The following is a 10,969-nucleotide window of genomic DNA, read 5'->3' on the forward strand; positions in this document are numbered from 1 at the left end:
TAGTGCTACGTTCCAAATGGAACAACAAAAACATTTCGTTGCAATTAAGGAAAAACCGCTGCGACGCCATCCTGCGGTTTTTCTGCGGTCTGTTCATAATGTAGTGGGCCCATTTATAATTTTTATATCAAAAATTCACAAAAACGCTATTCAAAGAAAACTTTTCATTTGAACTGGCATTTGAAAACTGCACAAAGCAAAAAATTCTGGGTTATAAGGTCAAGTCATAAGAAGTAATGAGTTTGGGTCAAGCAAACATTGCCCGCTCACGACACGGTGACCCTGTTATGTAACACGTTTTATTTCACACCATATCTCACGCGAAGAACCCTGGGGTGGAACAACGAGAAATTCTTACTGTTACTGATAATTGTGTAGTGTAGTGTGTAAGCAATAATGGCTAACCGCGGTCGTTTTAAAAATAGAATAGCTACAAGCGTAGGTACTTAATTGGACCGTAGATACAGCCTACAAACATAGAACAACAATATTAATTAGATAACAGTTTTTAATGTTTCATCATGAAACAAAATCCAAATACTCTGTTAAAGATTTCGATTGATTATGCAAACCAGAATGCCCTCTCTGGGCCTGCTGGAATGGTGTACACACACGAGCCAACAAGTGTGTGTGTACTTAGAATTTAAGTTTTTTGTTTTAATTGTCTTTACTAACATAGGCTAAGTTGTTTTTAACACTAACCCCCTTGTTTTGTTTGTTGTACGCTAACATAGATTTAAGAAAATATGTACCCACCAAATCATAGATTTGGTGGGTACATATTTATGACTGTAAAAAAAGGGTTTCAGACTGAAGTATCAAGAAAATTATTATTATTATTATTATTAACCGTAATTTGTACGTTGAAACGTGTACTTAAACGAGAATATGTACCAAAAGAAAAACCACAACACGAAGAACTGCAAAAAAGTGCAGCAAAACTATTCACACAAGAACAGCTTGTCGCTATTTTTTTCTACGTTGTAAAGTGGTTGTGGTACATGTGAATACACCTTAATTGGTATATTGTAGTCTGTTCGATACGTACGGTGCATAGGTATATGTTGTTAAAACTACCCCTTCTGTGCTTTTTATAATAAAAAATATCTATTTAAGCTTCGAGTCTAAGCAGCTAGGTGGCTAAGACCTTCGAATTAAGGGTTCGTACACAAAACTGCGATGCGACGTCGCATCGCAAAAATCTGCGAGCTCCCTCGACGCATCGCAAGAACTTGCGAATTGATTCGCATCGCACAGTGGCTGTTGTTGTTGGTCACCCTGAGAGACGCTACGCCGCACGATATCGCATCGCAGCAATTCGCATCGCGTCGCATCGCAGTTTTGTGTTCGAGCCCTAAAAGTCAATCAAAGTTAAAGAAACAAATAAATGGCATTTGATTTTTAATAAAAAAGCGTTTTAAAAATGGATGAGGTGTTCACCTAATTACCACGTCCTATAAAAATAGTTTTGTCAATACCCTAATTACACTCTCAGCGCTGATGGACAAGAATTAGAACGGTTCACTGGTCCGCCATATTATTTACCTTACCTACTATACATCTAGTTTAAGTAAATAACGGTAAATACACGGAATTATCTACGGAATAGTTCTAACACTAGCTCACGCCCGTGACGTTACTTTCATTAATAAGTTTTAAGCATATATTTTTGTAGTTTAGCTTTCCAGTTTTGTAATTTCATGTTTGTAATCAACCGTGGGTACTATTTAACTATGAGATGAAAATCTGTTGAAAGGTAGTTTTTATTAACTGCTGTTAACTGCATCGTATTTTCAACGTTTTACTATTTTTAATGATTGCTTGCTTCTGTACTGTAGTATATTATACTTGTTTACGTGGTTAGCTAAAAATATTTTCATAAATTCACACGGATCGCTACCGATCAATATGGAAATTGATTTTCGTTTCTAACCTAAGCACGTCTGGAGAATAGAAGTAGTAATTATCAAAGCACATATTAAAGGTTGCGTACAGACAGCAGAATTTTTATTAGATATGCGTATCTAGGTATGCGAGGACCGGATAAGTTCAAAGACATTATTTATGTGAGCCACATCAAACGGCGACTCTGGACCACTTGGCATTGTTCCAGTGTCCTGATTGTGTCGCTGCAAGTAGCACAGCGCCTCTTTATAGGTAAGTGTGAAACACCCACAGATGATAGAAAACTATAAATCTAACGTAGATGTTGTTGTATAATTTAGTAGTCTACAAGATCAGAATCCTACGTGAGTTAAAGATGAATGAAAAAAATAACGTTAAGAGTTGATTTTGTGCAAATTGTATTAATTTCAGGAAGTATCAAAAAATCTTAATAGCTTTCTGTTTTAAGTAACTACAATAAATTGCCCTTCCTACACGGCCGTATAAAAGGTACCCTAATGAACACACGTGGAGACCATTAAACGCGTGTAATTTAGCGTCGTATTGCGTGGACTTATTCCCAAGGGCTTCAGGGAGGTCACGTGCCGCCCTCGGCCTTGACGACAGTATCCTATCGCTTCATTACTCTGATACACCTCTTTGTATAGGTATACCTGAGGGGTCCTTCGTCCTATAGCCGCTCGGAGAGTTCCACACGCCCCGCCGTGCCCCCGCTCCACCGCGCATGTGCGCCACTGACAGCCAGCGATCGTGCCAACACGTCCTAATTCTCCATTACGCTTTTATAAATTCGCTATAGCCTGGAAAAAACAACGCTAATCTCAGATTTAGGTTGAATACGGTGAAATGAAATAGATTAGTCGGAGTGCGACTACTCCGCGCAGAGATGATCGACTGAGTCAGAATGGTGGCCAACATCGGCGTGTTAAACCCATCGAATGGTAAACACTCTATCTGTTGTTCAGTGTTATTTGTATTCGAGTGAAACTACACGGCTATGTTTTACGCAGTGGAGGCTACAGCATACATAAGTGCGGTAGCAGCGTTCGCTGTCGTCGTGTTGGTGGTGCTGCTGTTTCTGGGCCGACGATGGTGCTACTCCGCCGTGTTCGGGCGAAAGATCTGTGACGATGACATCCTCACCGTAAACGCTGGCATCTCCGGGATCCCTCTCGACAATGCTCAGTTTGGTAAGTACCAATTTATTATATTACTAGAGACGTATCTGTAAAATATAAGCATTTTATTACACTAAGTAGACGTGTTAACGTAAAATATAAAAGTATCAAATACTCGACGGTATATTGTTCGTAAAATTTTCATAATTAGAATTGTCTTAGTATTTATTATAGCTATCCAAACTTAGTATAGTACTTAAGCATATTTTTACAAATTTATAGACTCGACTTAGTTTTTCCATGTGTAAAAATATAGCTGTAGTGATATTTAAATTATTTACGTATGAATTACCACTCTCCTATTTCTGTGTTATTTAATGTTGCAAAAAGAGCTCATTAGTGCAAACAGTTATCATTCAAAAAGTTGTCTAACCTAAAACTTAAACATATTTATCCCTTGGCAAAATAAAATAATGTTCTTTTAACATAGTCACAAATCTATAATTCATCATCCAATATAGTATCAACCATCTTCTTGCTAATAAAATCTGTGCGTGTTTTATACATGTTTTAACACATGATTCATATACCATAACGTAAACATTTTAGTTTAGACAACCCTTAGCGTAGGTACTTGAGCCTATTATATCGATTGACGTTGTTCGTACATCTGTGTTGTTATAGATGCTTTGTCGAAACCGATCCATTACCCCGAACGAATATTCACGTTCGAGACCTCCGACTCGGATGAGGAGCTGCGCTTGCGCATACAGCAGGTGAGACTTTAGTACGTCATAGATTTCGGAAGGAAGTTATATATGATATATATAAATAGAAACTGCTAAGTACTCCCAACCTAATGCAATTCGTCATCGACTAAATGTTTTTATCATTAGCATTTTCTACTAATTTTTGATCCTTCGAGCCAGATATGAATGAATAATAATGTATCAATGGATTAAAGCAAACAATAATTATTATCCACGACAAGACTAGTCATATATGATTTAAAATTCGTATTAGTCGTAGAACGCTTATTTTTTATTATCGTAAATATTTTTGTGTTAACGTAATAATTTTTTACTAACTAGAAAAATAATGTAATTAATTTAAATTTATATTTATTTCTTAAACAATCGTTCACAATTTATTCGGTGTAATAGACTGGCTTAATTAGTTCAAAGGTTTAATGTAATTAGTTTCATCATAGATTTGGGTTAATATAGACATTTCTTTCATACTATATTTTAATTTATTGTTCCTCTATATATATTTAATATGTATAATATAAACCATTATTAATCCAGTGCTGGGCACAGACCTCCAATTAAAATGAGATCGATGTAGGCCATGTCCACCGTAGCTCTTGCGAAGTGCGAATTGGATGACTCCACGTATCATGGATAACATTCATACATGCAGATTTCTTAGAAACACGTGATAATTTATTAATTAAAATTAAGATATATCACCTCACCTCACGCTTGGACAAAAATACCATAAGTTCAGCACACTTAAATACACTTAATATATAGCGAATTAATAAATTCAATCTACTGTTTCATCTGATTACAATCAATTGTCCATATCCATATTGCTTTAATTGCTTAACCTTGCTTCCACCTGACTGTCCTTTATCACCGACCCCGCTTATAAACATAATTTGCCTAGACATCACGACCGTGTTCGAGTGCGACAGCGATAGGTACAATAATGACCCTATTCCAGGATAAGGAGGAAGTGGAATGTCATTACGAGGAGAAGAACGAGAACCAAACGGTCACGAAGGTGGACGTGGAGGTGGTGCAGAGCGCGCTGAGGGAGACCAGCCTGCGCGAGACCAGGATCGACGATGTGGTGCCCCAGCGCGCTGAGTACATCCACACCCTGGAGGCGCAGAGCAGCGTCGACAGTGATGTACTGGCACACAACGTAAGTTTCTATTTTTGTCGAAAAGAAAAAGTAAGTAAGTTAAAGTCTTGAGATGTGAAAAATATTATATCTACTTCATATAGATATTAGATACTTAAGTGCTATAATAGAAATAAAAGCAATTTATTTATTTATGTAATACATTTATATGAATAAAAGCATTTTGGAAAAGCAAATTGTAAGTCTATAATTTCTTTTTGCGAAGATCCTTTTAACTTTAGCCGTAAATATTGCCACTCATTCGGTGTGTTTCAGATGTTGATATACCTTTCTTCTCAGGACACTTCTCTCCTCTGCGGTGAAAGCGGGAACTCCCAGGAGCGTGGTTCGGTGGAACTGACGTTGTTATACGATGCCCCCGTCCGGAGTATGACGGTGCACGTGCTGCAAGCACGGTCGCTGCCCCAACGCACCCAGGGGCAAATACTTCAGAGTCAGGTAACGTCGCCTATTTAAAAAGAGGGGACAACTGCTATTCTTCCCCTCTGGGGGCGGATCTTTCTGCAATTCCCTGAAGGTGTAATACATTTTAAATCAATCTAAGGACTTTTAAAAAGGATTTGGTTGCAACACAGTGATCTACTGAGAAAATTACAGTCAGTTAAAGCCAAGTATTTCTTGATAAAGAAATCTACTTATTTGCCTTCTGATAAATGTTGTAGCTGATTTTATTTATAACATGTAAGGAAAATCCCGAATTACAGATAGCGTTTGAGTTGGTGCTTTAGTATACGAGTAGATATGTTAATAATCAAAGATTAAAATATTTTTCTGTAAAGTGGATTTTTTTTCTTGTAGGTCCGAATTGTTTTACTTCCGCTAAAGAAACAAAAGTATAAATCTAAGATACGAAATGGCGAAAACCCTCAGTATATGGAAAGCTTTGTCCTTCACAAAATTAATCCAGGTAAGTTTAACCTTGTTACTCAAGGATACCAACTACTTTACACTCAACAGTCAAGAATAGTAGATCTATTCCAAGTTCTCAGGGACAACGAACAATTTCTTATTTAAGTGAATGCTTATTAGGTATATACGAATACCTACTTAATATTGTGTTAATTTTTAAAAAAATATTATTGGAATCACACAACTTTCTATGCTGAAGAATCTTTTACTCGTACACTTTTTGTCATACTCTATCACATTAAATAACCATAATTATGTTACCAGAGGACGTGCACGGTCTGGGCCTTCGTATACGCATATACGGCTGCGAACGGATGCGTCGGCAGCGGCTGCTGGGCGAGGCCTCCGTCAGCTTCGCCGCACTCAACTTCGAGCTGGAGAACAACCTGTGGCTGCAGCTCATGCCGCGGCAGCACCATCAACCGACTCTGCAGGTCGGTGGATTTTGTTCTTTTAGTCCTTTGGCGGTTTAAAAATGTGTTAAAATTTATTAACTCTATATCGTATTAAATGCAAATGCTTGTCAAGCAATGACATTTTATTGTCAAGTATATTTCTAACTTTGCGTATCATTTTAATTTTCATTAATATAAACGTTACAGTTCTTGACTTCAATTTGGTGAAATTCTTTGTAATTCGACTTTCTTCTCCTTACGACTTCACTTATATAATTTTCGTAATACACTTCCAGTTGCCAAAACTGGAGTTAAACAATTCCATAACGGGTGTGCTGGCGAGTCCATCGTCCATCACGACGGTGATGACACCAGGCACGGGCGGTGGGGAGGCGTGCAGCCTCGCGCGGTCCGACTCCGCCTCGTCCTGCTGCAGCGCGCGATCTGCACCGGAGTTGCTGCTCGGACTACAGTATAATTCCACCACAGGACATCTTAGCGTGGAGGTGAGGTGCTGGCTTCTCAAGTGGGCGTCGATTTCTGAAGTTTTATTTCTTAATGTGCTGGTTTGTCAATTTTGTTTGTCAATGCAGACAACAAAATAAGCATTAGCAATGCGAAGAAAAAAATCATTCGTATCCATTACAGCGGAATTAAATATCGTTATGATAAGCGTTATAAATCTTAAGCTTAAGCGTTAAGAATAAATCTTTTAAATCTTAAAAGTAAATTTAAGGACGCAAATTTTAAAAAAAGTGCCTTTTAGGAAGAAAATTGTATCTACACTATTAAAACGGTACTTCAAACATGCTTGTTATTTTCTACCAGATAATAAAAGGCACGCATTTCCGCAAACTATCGCCGAACAAGGCACCGGACACGTATGTGAAGCTGTGCCTCATCAGCTCGCTCGGCATGGAGATGGGGCGCTGCAAGTCCACCACTCGCCGTGCGCAGTCCAACCCGCTCTACAAGGAGCTATTTATCTTCCAGGTATATTTTTATATAATCAATCCGGTCAATCAACATTGCAGTTATCCATTATATTTATGCATGCATGCATTGCATTATACAGTTATTGCATATGTTGAAGTGCGCTCCGTAACTTTTCTGGTTGTGAGAAGAAACTGATCAGGAAGTGAATTTTAATAAGATTTGTAGCAGATGTAGCTAACGGTTGCCAAATGATCGTTACTGTTTTTAGTATACCTGTAATATAATCGTCTGTTGTCGATCATAGATGCTGACTCTGACGCTGCTAGACGCTAAACTAAGTTGAAGCGTCTTGTGTAATTGATACTTTTTATGTCCTAGTACATCTTCAATTAGAATGATACTTATTATGAATTTAGGTTTTAGGTCTGACTGGGTACTTGGTATATGTTTATAGTCTATGACTTTCATGACATGATCAGTGAATCTATTAGTGAAGAATGAGTTAATAATTATTTACGGCATTTAAATCACAACACTCTAGCACTAGATTGCTGCTGTAAGCAGAAATAGGCTTGACACTGCCGCGGCAATAAATTCTACCACACAAATAGCACTCTTGGCATCGTGTCTACCTAGCAAGACATTAATATCTATAGCTCTATACTTAGGACATTTGTGACATTATCCAAATTATCAGGTAGCGCTGTTCCAACTGACGGAGGTGACGCTGATGGTGTCTGTATGGTGGCGGCGCAGCGTGAAGCGCAACGAGATGGTGGGCTGGTTCTCGCTGGGGCACAGCTCCTCGGGCCGCGAGGAGGAGCGCCACTGGCAGGAGCTGTGCGAGCGACAAACCGAGCAGGTTAGTGTCTTAACCGAGTAGTCTTAGTGTTTGTATCGCTCTGGTAATTGACTTTTGTAAATCTAACTTGTCACGAGATTACCAAGGGAAGTATAAATGCGTGTTCTTGAGTTTCAGGAGCATATTAAGTTGTAATATAAACACCGGAGATAAAAATGTGTAGGTAACCCAATGGTCAGTTATCAAACGCTACAATAAAAACAAGTTTAAAATTGGACTTTTCATATAAACAAACTTACTTATTTATGTTCTCTCAATAGGTGCAGCGCTGGCACGTTCTTTTGGACTCCTGACGGTCACCGACATAGCGCGAGAGGGACGCGCTCGTTTGAACTTGGATACCTTTTGGCCTCTCGGGCCCCATTTGGCACTTGTCAAGACTGGCCGCACATTGGTGCGTTCGCATTGATGTTACGTTCCGTTCCGTCAATCGCCGGTCCGTCGCCTCTCCGTCGCCGATCCTAATGACCCGATGCGTCAGGTCGTGCGACTGTCCCCCACCCCCGACCTTGTAAAGGTCTTTCTTCGTGCTAGTTCATGTTCGCTTTGGACGTCAGCACTATTGTATGCTTTGTCTCGTTGTCTGTATATTGGGATACGGTAACGTCATTTGACGGCCCGATGTGCCTGCTGTTTTCGTGTATTTCGTGTAAGGTGTTGTATTTACGGTTTTTGGGAAAGCACGCACATTTTCGACTGAATGATTCCTTGGTGGTATGATGGTATTAAGAGTTTGTGACGAAAACGTCTTATATGTCTATATGGAGTTCGATGTGTATTTAATTACGTATATTCATACAATGAATCTCATTTTCGTATTATATGTTAGTAGGATTAGGGATTGAAACTTAAAGGTGTGATTCTTAAAAAGAAATTATTATATATTAGAGATGTTTTAAAGATTTTCATGTACGCAATTTATTTAGGATTTTGGGTGTATGTAACGACTCGTAGTATTTATATTGATGATGTTGACTTGGAGCGCACAAACATTGTGAGATAGGAGTAACATAGAACCATATTTATTGAATATTGATATATTAAGTATACAATTGCTGATTATTGTAACTCTACTAGGCTACCTTTTTCATGGATGAAATAATATAAATAATGATATATGTATAACAAAAAAATATTACACATTTTTAATAAACCCTTAGTAAGCTACTTATAGTAAAGTTATCATGAAACATTTTACAATTGATTTTAATATATATATATATATATATATATATATATATATATATATATATATATATATATATATATATACACAGTACTTACTATATTTACTCCATAACCCTCCTAATAGCTATTGTATAGTCACCTTTAAAATCTTTCAGACACTCACACAAATACAATTTTAGTGTTATAGGTAGGTACTATGTAATATGTATTGTAGCTTTTGTAAGGAAACTTTTGAAAGATCATTTGAAATGATTATATCTCACCAATGGGTTTATAAAATAAAATAATTGTAAGCACAAATTAAGGGATTATATTAATACCAATTTATTTACATTTTATTCAACTTTATCTAACTGTTATTATTATTAAAAGACGATATTTTCTTTCATCTTTAAGAATAAGTTTAATGTTCTAATTTTAGATGTAGTGTGCTATTGCAGTAAAATGTTTACATGCTAAATTATTTTGTATTAAAATTTGTCAATTCAATTAAATTTTATGGGTAGAAGATATAACTATTTTACTGTATTTGATTCATATGCTGTTATTCTTATTGAAAGGGAGAAATTTATCAATCATAATTGCTAAATAGATATATTTCCTTTAATATTTTAATTTAAATCAGATGATATATTTACGTAATTATGCATAATATTGTTTAAACGAGTTTTATATTAAAAGACGTAGTCAATGTTTTATCAATGCTTCTACATATTAACTTGCTTATTTGAATTATATTAATTGTGCCATTTCGTAAATCCGTAGATTTTGTACTTATACAATATTAGTTGTAAGTGACGTGTGAGATTGCTTCAAGTACCCTAGAGTTAAGAGTATATAACAATTAAAGATTTTATAACACGCTCACAAGTGAAATAACAATATGAAAGATAAAAATTATTTTAAATTCAGTAAGAATCTGTACTGAATTTATGTAATTTATGTATGTGAATTGTAATCTGCGTCATCTTAAATCGAAAATTTTATAAGAATTATAATATTATAATACAGTGCTTTTCAACTCTTCTTGGGCACGGTCCCTTACTATGTAAAATATTTCTCAACCCCCCTATGCACCTCTGTTTCTAACTTTCGTTTTATTAAAAAAAAAACGTACAATATTGTCACTTATTTTCCTACATTTATAGTTATGTGTAAGAATGATAAGTATATAACTAACAACCCGTTCATATTGACAGATTGGTGTTCATTGAAGAAAATTATTTTGATTTAAAGTACATATATATCCTTCCATTAAATAAAGAACACTTTAACAGTTCGGAAATGTATTATATTATATTGAGGAAAATCGTGTTAGTAGAATAAGGACCGTTATTTCATTGCTCTATTCTCAAGTACATCAGAACATACGGACATATTTAGAAAACTACCTAAAAATGACCAATGATAAATTTAAGATTGTTTTAAATTGTAGATTGTTCTTTTCAACTGTGCAATTTAGTTTTACGTGAATAAATAGGTGTTTTTAAAGCGTCGTTTGCATACTTTTCTTATGAATAGAAAATGTAGAGGTATTTTTTAGACCGCGACTCCCTGGGGCAATCTATGTGGTACTTTTAACCCTGTAGGTTTCAGGCAAACTGCAACTGTTAGATGAGTCTCTTTCTACAACTGGGGGATGTCTTCGATGTCTGATTTTACAATTGTGTAGGTACATAGAGCTGTTGTACTCTACGTTAACCGATTTATTTGCCAATGATACT

At 36.4% G+C, this 10,969-nt stretch overlaps 1 protein-coding gene across 1 annotated transcript; it reads left to right on the forward strand.

Annotated features, from left to right (window-relative positions):
• The first annotated feature begins 2,557 nt into the window (after positions 1–2,557).
• On the forward strand, positions 2,558–9,248 carry Syt14 (Synaptotagmin 14). The gene is made up of 11 exons (XM_073073406.1): positions 2,558–2,846; positions 2,916–3,095; positions 3,708–3,799; positions 4,752–4,955; positions 5,235–5,393; positions 5,754–5,862; positions 6,129–6,298; positions 6,556–6,765; positions 7,088–7,252; positions 7,893–8,057; positions 8,318–9,248. Exons 1-11 carry the CDS (start codon positions 2,810–2,812, stop codon positions 8,348–8,350), a joined length of 1,524 nt encoding a protein of 507 aa, XP_072929507.1. The 5' UTR covers positions 2,558–2,809; the 3' UTR covers positions 8,351–9,248.
• The last annotated feature ends 1,721 nt before the right edge of the window (positions 9,249–10,969 follow it).

This window comes from Epargyreus clarus, unplaced genomic scaffold, assembly GCF_041222505.1.
Source record: "Epargyreus clarus isolate Ecla_fem2 unplaced genomic scaffold, WU_Ecla_fem_2.2 ptg000006l, whole genome shotgun sequence".
NCBI classification, from domain to species: domain Eukaryota; kingdom Metazoa; phylum Arthropoda; class Insecta; order Lepidoptera; family Hesperiidae; genus Epargyreus; species Epargyreus clarus.